Here is a 21,204-nt window from a genome sequence, read left to right as displayed (position 1 = left end):
TGCTTTTTTTAGTTTTTATATTGTTTATATTTTTGTTATATAAAAGTGTATTTTTTCTATTCAGCATTTAGTTTGATTTCAGTTTGTAATCTTAGTATTTAAACTTATTTCAGTTAGTAAGTTTTATTTTATTACCGCAAATGATTTAATGTGTAGGTTTAGCTAACAATAACACTATTTGTAAAATTATAATCTACGGACATTTACCTGCAGGTTCATGTATCCACCCGGACTCTTATTTTGCGCTCAGTTCAACAAGCCCCGCCCACTTGTTTCTGTCCGAAGAAAATGGCGGTGCCCATGAATATTGGAGCGCTGTTACAGTCAGAAATAATAGAAGACACCAGCGACAAAGATGAGGGCGTTTGCGTATTGGGCATATTTGGGAAAAGCGCAATGCAACCTGGATCAGTCAAAGACTCTCTCATAAACACTTTAGCAGATAAACACATCTTCTCTCTCTTTGGGAGCGACGACACTGACAGTCCGGGCGGAGGAACAGCGATGCAGGCGTATTATAATCAGGAGAACCGCGTGCTGTATCTCGTATTAACATCTGTTTTAGACAACCGCCAGCTTATTCGCGCGTGCGAGTCGCTGACGGCGGGTTTGGGTCATGCAGAAGCGCATGAGTTTTGGAAAACGGCAGAGAAGGATCACTGTTTGCAGCTTCTGTATCTCTTCTCGCTATGCCATGTTCTTCTGCTTGTTCATCCCACGTGTTCGTTCGACGTCACTTACGATAAGATGTTTCGCGCTTTGGACGCGCTACGTCAGAAAGCGCTTCCCCTGCTGCGCGCCGCGATTAAAGATTCGCCCATATCAAAGGAATGGAAGTTAAACTGCCGGCCGTGCCCTCCACGCCTGCTATTCGTGTTCCAGATGAACGGAGCTCTCAGAGTGAGCTCTTCTGTTATGGGTGGGAATGGGACTGATGGGTCTGGAGGAGATAAACCCAAAAAACACTCCCCTAGAAGGCGGCTACAGCATGCTCTGGAAGATCAGATATACAGGATATTCAGGAAAAGTCGTGTACTGACCAACCAGAGTAGTAATTGTCTCTTTACAGTTCCTGCCAACCAGGCTTTTGTATATGTAGTGCCAGGACCAGACGAGGACCCTATCAGCTCTCTCCTGGGGCACCTGAGGTCCAACTGTGTCCTGCGAGAGAACGAAGGTGGTCCACCTGTGCCCGGGCAAAGGCGGTACCAACAGATGAGGCACTCTAACAGACAGCCCTCTTTCAATGTGGAAAGCAGTCTTTCCTCAGGAGGGCAGTTAGTGGACTGCACTTTAAAAGAGTTCCTGTTTCAGCATGTTGAACTCGTATTGACCAAGAAAGGTTTTGATGACAGTGTAGGTCGCAATCCGCAGCCATCACACTTTGAGCTGCCCACTTATTCCAAATGGGTGCATGTTGCGAACAGACTTTATCAGGTCATGATAGAGAGCAGTGAGGATGACGCAGCCGAGATCTCCCTCAAGGTGCAGGGTCAGCTGAAAGTGCTGGAGGGGTTCCTTGACGCAGATGCGAAGTTTTCGGAAAACAGGTGTCAGAAAGCATTGCCCCTGGCTCACAGTGCGTACCAGTCAAACCTTCCTCATAATTACACCACCACAGTGCACAAGAATCAACTGGCACATGCCCTGCGAGTGTACAGCCAGCATGCAAGGGGAGTCGCCTTTCAAAGGTACGCCTTACAGCTCCATGAGGATTGCTACAAGTTCTGGAGTAACGGGCATCAGCTCTGTGAGGAGCGCAGCCTTACGGATCAGCACTGTGTACACAAGTTTCATCTGCTGCCAAAGCCAGGTGAAGATACACATATAATAGATCACAGTTGCATTTGGTAGACGAAGCAACGTATCCAAAGCGGCTTGAATTGCATTCAAGCTATATGTTTTTGTTGATTTGTTCCATGTGAATCAAATCCAGTACCTTGGTGTTGCTGCTTGCACCATTCTCTTTCTGATTGAGATTATTCTTACTTTACTTTACAAATCTGCATTATATTTACATTGGTTAAAAATCAATGAACTAAACTTGAAATAAATGTTGAGAACTTAATTCTCAACACATGTTAAACCTCAACGAATGCTGATGCTCATTTCATACGGTTAGTTTGAGATTATTGATATTAAATTTATATTAAAATAGTGTTCTGAATTTAACATTGTTTCTTCGGCTAGAGAATGGCGTTAGCGATGCCAAGGTTGTGGGTTTGATTCCCAAGGAATGCAAGAACCGATGTATATCTTCAATGAAATATAAGTCGCTTTGGATAAAAGCGTCTGCTGAAGGCATGAATGGAATTATCTGTTGAATGCTGTCAATTACCACAGAAAATAGTTTTGACTCTTAACACAGTTTGTAAAAACTAACAGAAAACGCTTTGACTGACAGAAATCCAATGTCAAATGGAAGTCATTGGAACAATATGGGATGTAACACTCCATAGATTTTCATTGTGCAAAACAAGTGCATAACTGTCAATATGTTATGTTACTTCCATTTGTAGTAACATCTGTTGTCGTGCAAATGAATGGCCAGAACACATTAAAGGTTTTCTGTTTTCAGTTAAAACAGTGTTTTGTAAGCGGGCCCTAAGTTAATAACTAATCATCTATGTGATGGAAGTGAATCAATCAATACTAACTTTAGCTAGACAATAACTTTATTCTACAGCTGCTGTAAAGCCAAAACAATCTGTTACTTTAATTTCCTATTATCACTGTAAAGCTGCTTTAAAACTATTTATATTGTTAAAAGCGTTATATAAATTAAGGTGACTTGACTACTAAACTGTGAGTTTCAGATTACTAAACTGTTTTCAGTGTTAATCAACAGCGTATCATGGAATATCCATCTCTAAACCTCTATTTTCTTCACATTGCAGGAGAGAAGCCAGAAATGGACCACAACCCACCTATTCTATACCACAATAGTAGGGGTCGATCTACAAGTTCCTGTAACTGTGGTAAGAAGCAGATCCATTTGACATCCAGGCTGCCAACTACGACTTCTATCAAGTCAGTAACTACACGTTTTTTCTACCATAAATATTCATTACATACGTTTTAAATCTGTTCTTCATCTTTCTGTCATTCATTTTCAGATGCTTGAGGAGAAATGTTGTGGAAAGTTGGAGAGGATCAATTTCCCTGTGTTCCAAGCCAGCACACCTGACCCTGCTCCTGTCAGTGAAGAGGTGCCCAGACCTGTAGAAGTACCTCCATCGGGCGAAACTGATCGTCTAAAGGAGAAAGAGACTAGCACTCACACACCTGGTGATAGCACAGGTCTAAGTCTCGCTCTTAGCTTGGGCCAGTCAATGGACAGCCTTGGAACATATGGTGATGGAGCAGAAGGACAAGAGAAGAGGCCAAGCTTGGTGGACAGACAGCCCTCAACTGTGGAGTATCTTCCTGGCATGCTTCATTCTGGATGCCCAAAAGGACTGTTGCCCAAGTTCTCGAGTTGGTCTCTTGTTAAAATCGGTCCAGCTAAGGCCTACAACAGTCTAACCGGTTTAGAGCAACCTGGATTCCTCCCAGGCTCCGCTTTCCTCTTGCCCTGGGATGTTGTCATTCGAAGCCGATCAGAGGAAGATGTGGGATCGCTTGAGCCTCTAGATGGAGGCCCAGCCTCCTGGCCAGCACCAAATAAAGCATCCGCTGGAAAGCGAGGCAGTGCTGGAGGAATTGGACGAGGGCGCAGACGGGATGATGTAGCTCGTGCTTTCGTTGGTTTCGAGTATGAGGACAGCAGAGGGCGCCGCTTCCTTAGTTCTGGCCCTGATAAAGTTGTCAAAGTGCTTGGGCAAGGTGGACCAAAGGAACCTGCAACCAGATGCTTAAATTCTGACATGCCTTTATACATTCCCTCTCCAGCTCAAGGACGAGGGATAAAGCCACACTACGCTCAGCTGGCTCGTCTTTTTGTCGTCATTCCTGATGCTCCTCTTGAGATTGTCCTAAACCCACAGGTACAATATGTTAAAGTGCATAGCCAATGAATTGAATCTCAAATTATTAATGAATATCACCCATAATATCCACATTTTCTCCATTAAAGTATATTATTTTGTACTTCTCTTCTCTCCTAGGTCCAGCCAGGTCCCCCTCCCTGTCCTATCTTCCATCCGGAGCAACCTGAGGTGGTGCTGCCACCTGATGGACTCTGGGTTCTACGCTTCCCTTATGCCTACGTGACAGATCGTGGACCATGCTACCCTCCGAAGGAGAACCAGCCGCTGGCAAACTTCAGGGTGCTGAGAGGTGTTCTGCGTGCCAACACTACTAGTTCAACACCACAGTAACAAAAAACACAGATTCTGCACTTAAAAGCACCATTGAGACATCCATATGACGAGGACAAGATTTTCTCTTGATATTAAGCATTTTGTTTTCACCATGCTTCTTTGCATTTTCTTGTGGCAGTTCTTTTTTTTTTTTACACAATTGTACAAACAATCGTGGCTGTAAATACAAGCAATCAAATTAAGGAATTTTGTGTTTACAGTAAATAAAAAAATGCAGTGAGAAAAAAACAGAAGGTGAACAATGTCATTGCAAAACTACAATACGATTTTTTGAAACTGAAATTACTAAAGTTTTAAATGTGTATGCAAAAAAGTGTCCACTGGATTTTCTGCAACTTTTGCTTTTTCTGCAACTTTTTGAGGTTTATTCCATAAATATTTTTTTACCTGAGTAAAATAAGATTTCATTAAAAGCTTAAACACTTATTCCTAAGTAAGGATTTTGCGATATGAATCTATTGGTGCAAAAGCGTCAATTTTATATGAATTATTAGAGCGTAAAGGTAAAAACACGACACAGAGAGGCGCTATTTAGTTATGATCTGCCAACTGACTTGGTACATCTTTGACATTCTCACGTGAGAATAATATACAGACTGACAATTGTAATATCTTAAAAATACTTTATATTCTGAGTTTAAAGTTTATCAAGACTTACTTTCGCTTTTAGTTATTTATTACTTATCATGCTTACCACTGACACATCACAAAGATAAGGAATGTTTTGGTTTTTCGCCCGCATATTCTCTGCGCTTGGTCATTGGTCCGTACACTTTTTAGGTTGGCCAATCAGAGTATTGTTGCTAGGCCGCTTTGTGTAATTTATTGGCTGGCCTGGCTGTCAATCAAACTGGGAGCTTGTAATGCGAGGCCCGATGCGCAACGGTGCTGTATTTACAGAGTGCTGCTATCGAGGTGCGTGGCTGATGAAGATACCTGCAAACTTTGTGTTGTGGAGAATGATCGCCTGTTTTGCATGAAGGTGCCGTTTTAAAGAGGGAGAGAGTTCGACCTGCGCGTCTTTTCCATTCAAAGGTAATATCTGTACAATCATAATGCTTTTAATAGTGGCTTCTTTATAGGAAGTTAGACTTTTAAAAATGGAATGTGCGTTATTTGTTATCGTGACAGCTCACTACAATTTAACCTTTTAAATTCTGTGAACTTATTGATTCGGTTTGGAGTGAAACTTGTAGTGACAATAATAACTTCTGGATTTAAGACATAATATATACAGTACATCAATGCATCATTGCATAGTTAAAATGTCAATAATTATAGCTAGCATCTGTGTTCCAAAAGTGTGCATTGTATCTAGACTATTACATAATTAGTATAGCACTAATGCCACACTACCAACAAAAGTATGAGGAAAAATAACTGTTTACATGTGTCTTTCACCATGAACACGGCTTGCATTTTATAAGGATATTTTATGAATTTAACAATGCTTATTTAAAATAAGTACATTCATATTTTACTTTTTATTCTAAATTCACATTTTAATTTGCAAATATATGCGGTTTGCATGTAAAAAAGCATGAAAATGGTCTTATAAAATAGTAAGTGTTCATGCTACACATATTGCATATTAAACTATTTAATTACAACAGCATTGCAAGCAGCTCCACAAGATCATTGCATATTAGGTTCATGTTAATCAATGTTATTGTGTACTTAAATACACTCATGATGTTACCTACTATTTTTATACATAAGCAATTGTTCTTAGATGGTTAGATCACTATTGTGCACTGTTTTGTTACCACAACATAAGTGACACTCAGGCTTGTTGTCATTTTAAAGCTGGCTTTTCTGAATTGGTTTAGCTTTGGGTGTTTTCAAGGAAGTGATTGCCAGAGGTGCTGAGCTGGTGCTGCCATCTGCACCGTCAGACTGGTGGCATCTACTATGGCCTACATAGAAGCTGGCTCACTGACACCCACATACACACTCATCTGACCTGGATCCATCACTCCGTCTCTCCACCTGACCCTCTCTGTTACCAACACTGTTCCTTTCAGTGTTGATGCTAGCATTGCACATTCATGGGTATTCTTGTAGGTCCGTGCTGTTAGCATATGATCATGAGCTTGAGAGGTTTGCATAGGTGCCGTTATACTTGAGGATGAATTCGCATTACCGGCCTTTAGAAAGCCGGTATGTTATTAAATATAAAATGTATTAATTTAGAGGTAATTTGTATTTTCTCTGTATTTGGCTCTCAAATGCAGCTTGCATATTAAAAAGTACCATTTGAAACATTTATTTTACGTTAGGTCTCTCTTTATCTGTGTTTGCATAATTGAGTGTGCATTTACTAAGCAGTACGGATTAAATCATTTTGAAGAGCCGCTTGTATGTGTATTATTGTAATTACTTTAACAGGGAAACTGTAAAATAAAGTGTTAATCCATCAGATGTATAAACGACAATTTAATCAGAGCTAAATATCACAGCATATGTGTGTACGCAGCAGGGGCTTTTATATTTGTGCTGACAGATTTCAAAGGACAGCAAAAAAAGGTGCTATTGTGGGAGCAGCCTGCTGTGTATTATGTGAAAGATTGGGGAGGGGGGGATTCGCCACCTGTCCGGGGGTCCTTGTTGTCTGTTTAGATGTCCTCTTACTGCCTGAAATGCACAAGACGTTTTATGATGTTCTAGTTTAAACAAGGAAACAAACAGCCATTTATTAACAGAAGATTTTTGTGCTGATGTACCTGCTCCACCACGTGTTATTGTTACATAACAGACATTTTTATTAAAAACAGGGATTTGTTTGATTTGTGTTAGTATAATACGTCGGGATGGAGATGATATTGATTTAATAATATTATGCAATTGAAAACAACCCAAGTTATTGGGGGAAATCAGTTAGATTTTTTTTTTGTATGCATGAATAAACAAGAGACAACAAAAAAACACCATTATCTCAAGGATTATCTATTTTTGATAGTTTGTTTGGGGTCTAACCACCATACACGTAAAAAATAAAGGCTCTTTATTGGCATTGGTGGTTCAATGAAGAACATTAAACATCCATGAAACCTTTCCATTGCACAAAAGGTTCCTTTAGATTATTAAAATGTTCTTTTAAGAACTGTTCACTGAAAGGTTTAATGGGGAATCCAAAATGGTTCTTTTATTGCATCGCTATACAAAACCCCTCCTTTGGAACCTTTATTTTTAGTGTATCACTATGGCAGATGCATTTCCCCTCATATTCAAGCAATAACTGCAGTCTTGAATTTGTAACCGCAGTCTTTATTAGATTTGTTTGTTGAGTGTGTAGTCAGAAGTAGAAGAAAGATCAGCCATGTTTGGACACTTGATGAATGAGATCTGTTCATTATATGTGTTTGGTTGGTCTGCTCCAGACTAATTCGGAATGGTAAACAGATAAAGTAGACAGAGACAGAGTGGGCACCATTTCTGTGAGTATGACCTCAGTAATTATATTGGCGACAGGCGTTTATCTTCATCTGATCTGTCGAGATCTGAATGAATTCCAGCCCCTGCATCTCCCATAAATTTACCTCTTAATCGTTTTACCTCCAATTAGCCTTATACCCGCACCGCGTCCATCCTTTGTGGATCCTATGTAATCGTGTTAGAAGTCGCATGAGGAAATTATGTCGAAAATGATGCTGCTGTATCATTTGGTCAAATTATACAGAGTTCCTAATGGCAGAGCAAACACAATGGTGCTTAATTATGCCAAGGAGAGTCAGATTTCAAGTCTCATGCTGCTGTCTAGAATACTCTCTGGCTGTACTTTTATAAGGCCTGTTTGATCGCGTCTGTGCCAAAGCAAATATAATCACAGAATTGCAAATAGCTTCCCAGGAAACCTTATTTGCAGCCCTTTTTTTGTGGAGTTGTCTAATTTAATTTGCCACAGAGTCATTGAGTTCATGTGGTGTCTAAAAAAAGAATTTATTCCTTGAGTGAGCTCAGCCACTTGGCTTTATTTGTATGGTAACACTTTACAATAAGGTCTCATTTGTTAACTTTAGTTAATGCGTTAGTTAACATCAACTAAGATTAATAAATGTTGTAGAATTAGTTTGTCATTAGTTCATGTTAACTATGTGGTCAATGTTAACAAGTGAAACCTTATTGTTAAGTGTTTTCATTAGTATTGACATTGTAAAAGACATTTAAACATTTGTCCTTTTCTAAATATATGCTTTATGACCTCAGCAGGGTTTTTTGCTGACTTTCCTGAGTCACAACAGCCAACAAATGCTTTTGTTTATGTGATAATTACGTCGGTTTGCTGAGATGTAGTTGGAATTAGAATATCTGATGATGTCACTCACAAGGGCCTTTTTCGATCTCGCGAATAGCTGTCCGCGCTTCTGGGTAATTAAATGAGATGCCTGCAGATTCTTTTAGTAATTAGTTCTGCCTTAAATCTCGTCCAAAGCTGCTGCCTCAACAGGTGAAAAGCTGCCAACCTGCCACAATGACGTAAAGGAGGGCACAAAATAAGTCAAGATTTCAAACTTATTCATTGGATTTAGGAAATCACATCACATTTGTGTACCCTGAAGAGTTATTATTTGAACCAAAAATGACAATTGTCATCATTAACTCACCCTCATGTCATCCCAAACCTGTATGACTGAAAAGGAGATGTTTAGAACGATGTTCACGCTGCTCTTTTCCATACACTGAAAGGAAATAGTGACCCAGAGGCTGTCAAGCTCCAAAAAGGACAACAAAGGACATTTGAGAGCGACGATGTAGGGACAATTGAATAAAATTTTAATTTTGGTCTCATTTTCACAGAAATTGATCATATGGCTTGGAATATAGTGCATCAACTACTCCTTTTTACCTCCCAAGCAACATTTCGTCTTAATCAGAGCTTGACAAAAACACCTTTTGAATTGTATACAATATACATTTTTCATCTGGAGTCTTTTAAAAAGGCATCTGAAATAATAAACTAAGTGCAATGTAGTGGTGAAAAATTTAGATTTTCGATACATATCAATACTGAAATATCGGAAATGCTTCCAATACTCATTTTCCGCAGAATAGATACACGATACCAGCTGGTCTTTCTCTCTCTCACTCGTTTCATTTTCTCTGGATGAATATTGTTGGTGCTACAGGGCTTGAATTTCGGCGTGGAATTGTGCATAATTTTACTCCTTCCCGCAGATTTTGTGCTCCCATCCAAAGTGTGCGCACATAAAGCCGCCTCTCAGTACTAAATTGAGTTCTTTTTCGCTGCTTATTGCTCTTAAACAGTCAAATACACACAAAATAATGTCAAAATGCCGCCCATGGCGTGTATTCTTGTAAAAACAGTCAATTATGTTTTAAATGAACGTAAACAGATGAGAAATAAAACACGTGTATCAGTATAATGGATCCGTGCGTCAGGTTTTAAAGTGACAGCAGCCTAATATACCTACTGTTAAAATATGCACAGTATATGGCAGATTTTTCCTATGGAATCAATGTCATAATTGTGGCCAGTGAAAATGCAGAGTGGCTAGTAACTTTGGAAAACCATAGCCACAGTGGTTGGTGAGCAAAAAAGTTAATGTCAAGCCCTGGTTATAATATATGGATTTGTTATATTTAAACTAAGCACATTTTATTAGGGAATAAACAGTTGAACAGAGATGAGCATTGAAATCTGTCTGTCTCTGTGTGTTTGAGTCCACGTCATTGGCAGGTCTCCAGCTCTCTGCATTAAAAAGCCGCCTCTGATACAGCTCAGCCCCCTTCTAACCCGAGGGCAGGATGAACGCGGGACCACAATCACAGTTAGCTGTCAGACAACAGCTCACAGATACTCTGATTCATGCGTATTTGCACCACGGTCCTGTGAATGACGTCTGCTGCATTCACTGTCTGTGTCTCTTGCTGACGTACACTCAGTTTTGGACATCAATCTGCATCATTTGACACCTAAAATGTGTGAATATACACCGTAGAATGTCATTTAATATTTATTCATTATTTATTTACAGCATTTTCTTAAAGGGACTACTGTTTTTGTAACATTTGGTTTTATCCAAAATCAGTCCTAATGTTTATTTCATAACTATTTTCCTTCCTCTTATTGGTACTTACAAATAGCTGTTTTTGCCATTGCATCTTAAATAAGTGAGATGTTATGCTTTGATATGTAAATGTTCATGTCAATATGCTTATGGTAGTAATGACATAAATATGATGATTTCTGAACCTACACTACTGGTCAAAAGTTTGGAATAAGTACGATTTTTGATGTTTTTGAAAGAAGTCTCCGCTCACCAAGGCTGCATTTATTTGATTAAAAATACAGTAAAACAGAAATATTGTGAAATATTATTACAATTAAAAAAAAAAAACTATTTTAATGTATTTTAAAATGTAAATTATTCTTGTAATGGCAAAGTTATATATTTTTCACCATCATTACTCCAGTCTTCAGTGTCACATGATCCTTCAGAAATCTATCTAATATAATAATTTGGTGCTCAATTATCATTAATTATTAATCATGGTTATCTATTAACAAGGTTGAAACAGTGCTGCTTAATGGTTTTTTTTGTGGAAATCATGATAAAAAAAATTCTTTGATGAATAGAAAATTCTAAAGAAGAGCATTTATTTAATATATATATATATATATATTGCAACATTATGAATTTCTTTACTGTCATTTTAATGTCTTTGCTGAATAAAATTTTCTTTTCTTTTTTTAATTTAAATCTTACTTACCCCTAACTTTTGAATTTTCCACAAAAATACTAAGCAGCACAACTGTTTTCAACATTGAGGAAAAAAAATAACTCTTGAGCACCAAATGAGCATATTAGAATGATTTCTGAAGGATCATGTGACACTGAAGACTGGAGTAATGGCTGCTGAAATTTCAGCTTTGCCATCACTGGAATAAATTACGTTTTAAAATATATAGAATTTTAGATTGTAATAATATTCACAAGTGTGTGTGTTCCTCACAGGTGTGCTCTCCTCTCTCCTGAAGCTTCACCACGGCCCTCACCTGTGTGCTCCACTGTTTCTCCAGTGAGTCGTCCTGGACTGCCCGGCCCTTCCTGCTCCGCCCCCGTGCCGTCTCCCCCGCCACGGTCACCATGACGCGCTCCAAAACCTTTCAGGCCTACCTGCCCAACTGCCATCGCACCTACAGCTGCATTCACTGCCGAGCGCACCTGGCCAATCACGATGAGCTCATCTCAAAGGTAGTCAGCAATGCCTCTTTTAGCATGTATCTTAATCATACCTGTACGACGTAACATCAGATCAGGACAGTTACAATTAATTCAGTGTTTCAATTTTAGACATCCTGCTTGACTTCCTGTTAAAGGCTCATGAATCACTACAACATGTTTTTGGGATGTTTAAATTAGTTGCACATGATCGAAGACAATGTTTAACATATACCATGGAATAACAAAAATGCAAAAGCTCATTTGTATATTGTCAATGCTGTGTACTAATGCCTGACCATTTGTTTTTGCATTAAAATACAGATATAAATGTATCTGTATGTATTTGTGTAATGTGAGCTTAAAAACAGTGTATTATAATCTTTATATATTTGTATACATCAAAGTTTGGGGTCAGTAAGATTTTTTTCTTAGAGAAATTAATGATTTTGTTCAGCAAGGATGCATTAAATTGATCAAAAGTAATGGTAAGGACATTGTTTCAAAATATTTCATCTCAAATCAATGATTTTCTTTTGAATTTTCTATTCATCAAAGAAACCTGAAAAAATGTATCACAGTTTTCACACAAAAATATTAGGCAGCACTACTGTTTTCAACATTGATAATAATAAGAAATGTTTTTTGAGCACCAAATCAGCATATTAGAATGATTTCTGAAGGATCATGTGACACTGAAGACTGAAGTAATGATGCTGAAACTTAAACTTTCCATCCCAGGAATAAATTACATTTTAAAATAGAAAATTGATTTTCAATTGTAATAATATTTCACAATATTACTATTTTTATTGTATTTTTGATCAAATAAATGTAGCCTTGATGAGCATTTTGTTATTTCAAAAGCATTTTAAAAATATTATTAACCACAAACTTTTGAGCGGGTGGGTAAATATTTTTGGTAACACTTTACAATAAGGTTTTATTTGTTAACATTAGTTAGCTACATTGTTATAAATTCATTGTACCACATGTGCACACTTTTAAAACACCATATGGGGCCTGTTTGTGAGGTGTGTGTCATTAATGTATGTGGGTGGAGACTAAAGGTGTCAAGGATTATTAATAGCACCTGTAATTCATAATGTGAACATTGTGCGTGCGAGTTTGCCTTTTGTCTGCGCATGGAGTGTGTGTGCAGGCAGAATGTGGGTCGATAAGGCACTCGGCTGCCTGACGTACATGTCACAAAATCAAGGATAAAGGGAAGCAGGTCATCGTTTGGGCTTTTGTGTGCCACAAGAGTAAGAGTAATCATGTCTTTGTAGTAGATGAATACCTACATATACCCATAATGCAGCACTACATTCTGCGCCCAGGGTTTTGGCTGTCTGATAGACCGTGTGTGTGTTTACAGATTGTACAGATTAGAAAAGATTGTTTTTGCTACATTCATTAGTTGTTCACATACTGAGTTTGCAAAATAAACCCAGTGTTATCCGGTCTGACAAGGCTTACTTGTGTTTCAAGTGAAGTGAGAGCGCTACAGGCGGTTCTGAAGGCGGAGTTGAGGGTGAAATGATAATTCGATTTCAATTAGTTTGAATCCCTCTATACTAAATACATGTCGGAATGGAACGACATAATAAATGTAGTAGCTTGAAGTAGGTTAATAGAGTTTTGTACATTAGGAGGCTAATGTTTTGCTTTAACCATAAGGTAGAACCACAGAAAACGTAATACAGCATTTGGATAGCGTTCATTTTAATAAAATTTACACAATTGCTAAAATGTACAATTTGAAAATGCCATGTAATCAATATATCTGAATACATATTTCAATGTTATTAATTAATGTGTTACTTTGACAGCTCTTAAATACAAAATAAGGTAATTTACTCAAAAATAACACTGAAAACACTACCACTATAATTTCAATCCAACAGTCATGTTTCATGCAAGAAGTCATTACAGAATAATAATAATGCATCATTTTGAATCGATTAAATTAAAAAACAGGCAGTTTTCACAAAAATATTAAACGGTGCAACTGTTTTCAACATTGATGATAATTAAGAAATGTTTCTTGAGCACTAAATAAGCCTATTAGAAGGATTTTTGAAGGATCATGTGACAGTAATGATGCTGAAAATTCAGCTTTGCCATCATAGGAATATATTACATTTTAAAATACTGTATATACAATTTTAGATTGTAATAATATTTCAAAATATTTTAACATTTTAACATAAAAATAAATGCAGCCTTGGTGAGTTTAAGAGACTTACAGACTCCAAACCTTTAAATGTTAGTTTTCATTATATAATATATTTATGAAATATTTTCCTTACACTTAAAATATACTTGTGTTTATATGTATACATCTTATATAAAAATTTTTTTTAAAGGTTAAATACTTTAAATAGGTTACTCTAAAACTGAAAACACTGAAAATGTGTTTGAACATGTTTTTAACAATTAAGGAACCATCATGTAATTCTGTTGAATCATTGAATCTGAATTGTTGAATCTGAATTTAATTAATTTTGATGTATTGGATCAGCCAGTTTAAACTGATTCACAGAAAATGAGTCCAACATACTCTAAAAGAGTTTATGATTATGTTCATGTGTTTAATGTATTATGTTTCAAGTGTTTACCTATTGTTGCCATGGTTTCAGTCAGGTAGGTTATTTAGGCTTAAGGTAGATAAAGAAAGCCTTCATTGCTATTCTGTTCAGTATAGTACAGCCAAAATGAAACCGCCCTAATGATCTTTTGATCCATGCCCATATGGCCAAACCGCTTCCAAACACCCATAATTATGAGCCTGGCTCTGCTTTACATCATGCCTGGGAAATCCTATCCTCATGAATGGGGCAGCGAAGGGAATTTGATTTTTTCAAAAGATTACCTGATTGGGCTGTCACAGTACAAGTAAATGATGTTAAATTACTTTTGTAACACATATGCCAGACAATTCAATAATCTTTCTGTCCGTTTTATTTCCTTTGCAGTCGTTTCAAGGGAGTCAAGGCAGGGCATACCTCTTCAACTCAGTGTAAGTCTTGTAGTTTGTCCTAACCAAGCAATACAAAGTGGTAAAGCAACAAGCAAAATATCATTTCAGAATGTTCATGATTTTTGTTGTAATCTTGACATCTTCTTTTCATGGATCAGGGTGAATGTGGGCTGTGGCCCAGCGGAGGAGAGGGTACTGCTGACCGGTCTCCATGCGGTGGCCGACATCTACTGTGAGAACTGTAAAACCACTCTGGGCTGGAAATACGTGAGTTCGGGATCACACCTCAGACAAACACTCATGATCGTTCAACACCGGACATGCACACTTACAAGTTTAGATATCTCATCTTATGTCACGTGTGAACTCATGCTAGAGGCTCGGACACAACTCATTGAGAGATAGATACTTTAAGTGGCTTTTCCACAACCTCATGGCCTGCTTCCCACGTCACTAATCTACTCCTGAAAAGCTTTGAGTACATTGTGCTTTCCAAGACAAAACAGTATTATTTAAATATATTGGCTTTGAATTTTATTGTCTTGTCAGCCTAGCAGATGGCCAAACAGTGAAACACTTTTTGTCTTTAAAAAAAAAAATTCTATTTAATGTCAGGTTTAGGTTTTAACTAATGTTCAAAAGTTGGGGGTCAGTAAGACATTCAATAATATAGAAATTAATACTTTATATTCAGTGACAGTAAAGAAGTTTATAAAGATTTCTATTTCAAATAAATGCTGTTCTTTTGAAGATTCTATTCATCAAATAATCTTGGGGGAAAATGTATTACAGTTTCCACAAAAATATTAGCAGCACAGCCGTTTTCAACATTTGTAGACTTGAAGACTGAAATAATGATTCTGAAAATTCAGCTTTGCCATCACAGGAATAAATTACATTTTAAAATATATTAAAACATAAAACGGTTGTAGATTGTAATACATTTCTCAATATAGCCGTTTTTACTCTATTTTTGATCAAATAAATGCAGACTTGGTGAGCATAAGAGACTTCTGTCAAAAACATTCAAATAAAATCTTACCGACTTCCTTACACTTTAAGTAAACTTTCATAACAATTTTTTTTTCTTTTTCTGCCAAGTGCCTGGGGTGTAGAGTAGTACATAGTAAAACACTATATAAATGCTTTATTCATTCATTCAGATTCTGCCTGTTCAGCCTTTTAATGAGTTTTTGAACACGTATATTAAAATAAATGTTAATTCATTATAAAAGAGGTGTTCAAGACATGGCTATTTTCAAATGAATTCATTAACATGATTGACATTTCAATTTAAAGAATAAGCATATCGGAATAGATTTAGAAGTTGGCACTTGTTTTACAGCACATATATAGTGAAACATCTCTTCTAATACTGCTACTTAAAGGTGTTATATTTGATTGACATATCCAGAAAAGCTCCCCAGCAGCTGTCCATTATTTTTAGATCAACAGATCTTGACTTTTGAGGTGACCACACGCTTGTTCTCTTGACCGTTTCTGTTTTTCTCTCTCCCTTCTTTCCATTAGGAGCATGCCTTCGAAAGTAGTCAGAAGTACAAGGAGGGCAAATTCATCATCGAGCTGGCCCATATGATCAAGGACAACGGGTGGGACTGAAGACCCTGAGCTCCCCCTCCTCATGGCCCATAACGCTGGAAAGAGACATGCAGCATATGAATAATTAGTTTCATTATCTGGCTGTAACTTCCTCCCTGGAAATCTATCTACCTGACACACACCTCTAAACCTTGAGGGTGCAAGGTTCATAGCAGCAGCAGCGCTACCCCCATCCCGTGTGTATATATATATATATATATATACGCGTTTGACTGGACGAATGTGTGCCAGCTCGACACCAAGTGTTTATATTATGTGAGTATTTTCCTATTCTATTCAAGGGAGTGCAAATTGAGGCACAAATCGACATTTGCTTTCCTCTGGGTTGGCCGAGGTCAAATTTTTCCCACGCTCAGGTTTAACTAATGGCTGGATCCATGGTAAAAGAAGGGTGAAAGACGAACCCATTTAGCACGGCACCTTTTTACTCATTCGTGTTTTAAACGAGGCAAAAACATACTAAAACGGAAGCGTCATCCATTTGTTTCCCTTATGTGTCTTTATTTCTTCCAGTTTTGTCTTTATCATTTGCATGTTGTTTATTTATACGTATATTTATTGATTTTGACGTGGTTTTAGGGACGTTACGCGTATGGTAAACCGTAGCAACCACAGTGGTCTTTGACTTCGTATAGCGTTTGATAGAGGCTTGTACGTACACTTCCTCTCCAGATTGTCATCTGTCTCCTTTTGAATGTGGTTATGGAGTAAATGAGGCATTCGTATGCCATTTATAGGGCACAGGTCGCGTACATTAGCTAGAGCCAAGTCTTTAGCCCCAGCTGCAGCTGAGAAAAGCAGCTCTGAAAGGGGAACTGAGGCGTTCTTACAGCCTGTGATGTCCCATTCGGTCTCATTAGTTCCCGCCATCAAACCACAAATCATGTGGTAAACCAGACTTTCTCACCCCGTGTTTTGCGGAAGAACGAGATCGACGGCTTGTAAATGTGGCCATCGAACGAGGTAATCCAGCAGGGGCTCGTCAATAAAAAGCCTTGGCGCAACCAAAGACTCTTTCATCAACTATACGCTGACCAAACTGAGTTTGATTTCCTGTTTTAGTCACATCGTTGTGTGTCGTTTGGTTCAGTTGTATTGTCTTGTGCAGAACAAGTCGATTTTCAATGATTTAGGTGTTGTGGAAGTTAACGTATAATGTCTTATTTTATTGAGTGTGTATTTATGATCAGTCATCATGTATTATTTTAGCACTCAATCTTACATCTGTGTATTCATCGTTCTGTGGGACCACTCCACCAATTCCAACTTTTTTATATATATATATAATTTCAGATTCTTTTTTTCAAGGAGAAAAGTATGTGTGAGATCAATTTGGAATCAGTATTTTAATCTGATATCAATAAAGCTCTCATTTTACGAATGTCCTTTTGCCATTGGTCTTCATTAAAGAGTGTATTATTTACCACTCAGAAGAAGTCTCTTATTTTCACCAAGGCTGGATTTATTTGATCAAAAATGCAGTATTGGGAAATATTATTACAATTTAAAATAACCTTTCTATTTGAATACATTTTGAAATGTAATTTATTCCTGTGATGGCAAAGCTGAATTTTCAGCATCTTTTCTCCAGTCTTCATTGTCACATGATCCTTCAGAAATAATTCTAATATGCAGATTAATTTCTTATTATTATCATTGTGCTGCTTAATATTTTTGTGGAAACCATAACACATTTTGTTTCTATGAATAGAAGGTACAAAAAGAACAGGATTTATTTGAAATAGAAATCTTTTGTATCACTATAAAAGTCTTTATTGTCACTTTTGATCAATTTAATGCAACCTTGCTGAATAACAGTATTCAATTATTTTATCAAATCGAACTTTTGAACTGTGGTGTGCATTTCAACAAAGAACACTGCTATCTGTCATTCTTATTTTTAAACTTCTGCCTTATGTAAATCATGGGTTGCTGCAAATATTAAGGATATGTATTTTGAGAGGAGAGTTCAAATGTTCCCTAAGGCCTGTATATGCTGAACCTTGTACACTTTCTCTGCATGCAGTGTGTGTGTGAGAGAGAGAGCAGGGAGTGTTGGGGGTGGCAGAGCCAGGAAACATTGTTTACAGCAGCAGATGGTGGGCAGGCTCTCATAACCATGATACAAGGAGCAGCCATGTGAGTGACAAATATTGTTTCCCCCCCCCAGGCAACACTAAAACCATGAATCCATTGTTTTGTTCAGGCTCCTGATGGAAATAAACACCCTGTAACATCTATTACAGCACTTAACAGCTTCACATTAATGATAGAGACTGCTTTCTATTAAAGAAGATGGATATCTACAAAGCATACAAGGGTTTCTTTCCAAACATTCAGTATAATTCTTTCAACATTACATGACAAAAACATAGTATTGTCATGAATTTACATATATAACTTTCAACTGATGTTAGATAATTCATTAAACAATCCATTTGTTATAGGGTGAATCTCATTCAATCTGTTAAGAATATGTTCCAGGTCACAATTTGCACCAAAATCAATTAAATCAAAATACATAAATTGAATACATGTGTATATATATATGTACGTGTGTGTGTGTGTGTGTGTGTGTGTGTGTGTGTGTATGTATATATATATATAATTTGACTTGTAATATATAATGTATATAACTTATTATATGTATATACTGTATATTCTGATTCCAAATACTGTATTGCATTCAGACATTTTATATTTTTTGTGTAATTTTTTTGTAAATTGAACAAGTAGTTAAAAGGTGAGTAATTAAAAGGCGGTAAAACAAATACTACCATGAAAAATAAATACTTTACAATTTTATTATCACTGTTTTTTTATGGTTTATTGTATGAATGGTACATTTAAAGCAGTATCTAACTTTGGGATAGGGTAGAGGTCTCTTTCTTTCTGTCTCTCCCTCTCTCTCCCGAAAGCTGCCTGCCTCAGCCACATGATGTATAAGCTTCTTGCTGGCCAAACCCACTATGTCTAAAAATAAATGTGATATCCATCCCAGACAGAGTGAGTGAGTGTCTCTGAGATAGAGAGAGATGGGATGCAAATATACATATAACCCAAAGCAAACCACATCGACAGACGCACCAAAGCCAATATAAAGCAATACCCTGATATTAAATGACATTGTCACATGAAGTTGCACTAAAAAAAATTATACATCCAAATCATACAGTCATGCATTTTAGATGCCAAATCATATCTCCAACACTCTTTTAACTCTGATGCATATGAGAAAATGTTCCCAATAAGAGTCTTTGGATTAGGGATGCTGTAATCTCTGCACTGGTTTCAGACAACCAATGTGTGCATCTGTGTGATTTCTTGGACATGGATTACTTCTAAACTGTGTACAAACACAGCTCAATGCTGCCTGCTGCAATATTATCAAGCCTTTCAAGCCAAGATAAAGAGATCATGAGTGAATCTGCTTGACTATTTGTGGAACTAACAAAAAGAACTGTTAGACAAGAAATATTAAGTTTTATAGTTCCATTTATCTCAACATTTAGTCAAAATTGTGATTAGCATAACCGAGACACTCTCTTTTATACAGTTTAGACCATTTCATACATGTTTATCATTTGTTTGTCACCATGGGATGAGTGTACAGAATCCAAACTTGTCTGAGATCCTTTTAGTGCCAGTTGGCATGTTTTATTAGTTGGGATACATGCAGTGGCCCAACATAACATTTTTTGGCACTTGTTTGGTCATTTATTTTAATGAAAGATAGCATGTTTCAAGCAATACATTTAAAAAGAGGATATGAAACGTTATATCTAACAAATATCAAAAGGGTAATTAAACCTTAATAGGATAGATCAGCCAGAAATGAAAATTCTGTCATCATTTACTCACCCTCAAGTTGATCCAAACCTGTATGAGTTTCTTTCTTCTGCTGAACACAGAAACATATTTTGAAGAATGTTGGTAACCATTGACTTCCATAGTAGGAAAAGAAATTCTATGAAAGTCAATGGTGCCCCACAACTGTTTGGTTACTGACATTCTTCAAAATATCTTCTTTTGTGTTCAACAGAACAAACAAACTCATACAGGGTTGGAACAATTTGAGGGTGAGTAAATGATTATCATTTTGGGGTGAACTATCCCTTTAATGTAACATGTTCAATGTGATGAAATACACTTGTGGGCTATTTGTGTGAACTTGAGGGAAAACTAGTTTTGAGGGAAAAGTCTAAGAAATTGCTTGCAGATACCTTTTGATTTTATCATTTTCTTCTGATGTAAGGGATTTCGTTGTTTTCGGGGTCAGTTTACATACAGAACCATCAGTGAATATGCATGAAGCAATACATCACGTGACAAATATCAAGAAAGTCAGGCAACATATTTGTGTTCCTGGCCCTTTAAATCTATAATTCAGCACTAAATATGCTATTTGTATTTCTTTGTCTGAGGAAAAGAGGGTAACGGGGAGTCATATGAGGTGGGGTACATCTAATCAGGAAACCCAGAGGCTGTGGTCTGGGGGAAGGGGCTTGTTTGAGGTAATTATGCTGCCCTCACAGCGGCAGATGGTTTGGGAGGGGAATGGGAGGAAGGTTAATGTTAGTAACAAAGCCAAAACTGGTCTGATGCAGGAAATTGGCCACAAGAAAACCAAAAGACTGTTTCCTTTGCTCCTTCTCACTGACTTCCCCTCAAAATAGTGAAAAGCTCTTCGTCTGATTCGAGTAAAAACAATGGAGGATCAAGAGGATGATTTGATTAAATAGCACCTCACAGTGAGATTAAAGTGGGGAGCCCTATACTGTCTAAAAAGCAGATTTGCAGAAGAGGAATGTTTTACAGGATGTAATTGGCCTCTGCACTTCCTGGTTGAAGCTGGGCCACTAATCTGAGCCTGGCCAGGTTAAAACCATTAGACCAGCAGAAGGTCTGTGCCATCTGCACTGAGCTCATAAGAGAATAAGGCCAATGAAGAGAATTGAGGGGGTGCCTGGATGTAGCCTGGCCAATCTGCGCGTGTATGCATTCATGATGAAAGTGCTCAAAGCAAAAGAATCAGACCCTCCCCCTGGCAAACAGCCACACGCACTATCCGAGAAAAAAAAAACGGCTGAAGCAT

General features: G+C 37.4%; 2 protein-coding genes across 3 annotated transcripts; both read left to right on the top strand.

The window, feature by feature from the left end:
- The first annotated feature begins 260 nt into the window (after positions 1 to 260).
- On the top strand, positions 261 to 4,473 carry smg8 (SMG8 nonsense mediated mRNA decay factor). The gene is given in 5 exon segments (XM_056239615.1): positions 261 to 1,813; positions 2,898 to 2,984; positions 2,987 to 3,030; positions 3,117 to 3,986; positions 4,107 to 4,473. Coding segments are annotated over 5 exon segments (2,739 nt in total). The 5' UTR covers positions 261 to 288; the 3' UTR covers positions 4,320 to 4,473.
- Positions 4,474 to 5,070: 597 nt separating this feature from the next.
- ypel2a (yippee-like 2a) lies at positions 5,071 to 16,718 on the top strand. 2 transcript variants are annotated; one of them, XM_056239660.1, is made up of 6 exons: positions 5,071 to 5,357; positions 6,152 to 6,482; positions 11,300 to 11,539; positions 14,485 to 14,528; positions 14,648 to 14,756; positions 16,020 to 16,718. In XM_056239660.1, the coding sequence occupies exons 3-6, from the start codon at positions 11,432 to 11,434 to the stop codon at positions 16,107 to 16,109; spliced, it is 351 nt and encodes a 116-aa protein (XP_056095635.1). In that variant the 5' UTR covers positions 5,071 to 5,357; positions 6,152 to 6,482; positions 11,300 to 11,431; the 3' UTR covers positions 16,110 to 16,718. The 2 variants fall into 2 exon arrangements, with proteins under 2 accessions (XP_056095635.1, XP_056095634.1); XM_056239659.1 differs by lacking the exon at positions 6,152 to 6,482.
- The last annotated feature ends 4,486 nt before the right edge of the window (positions 16,719 to 21,204 follow it).

Source organism: Rhinichthys klamathensis, unplaced genomic scaffold (assembly GCF_029890125.1).
Source record: "Rhinichthys klamathensis goyatoka isolate OS25496 unplaced genomic scaffold, OSU_Roscu_1.1 h1tg000569l_1, whole genome shotgun sequence".
In the NCBI taxonomy this organism is placed as follows: domain Eukaryota; kingdom Metazoa; phylum Chordata; class Actinopteri; order Cypriniformes; family Leuciscidae; genus Rhinichthys; species Rhinichthys klamathensis.
The sequence above is the reverse complement of the archived record's forward strand: the minus strand, read 5'-3'. Positions and strand labels throughout refer to the sequence as shown.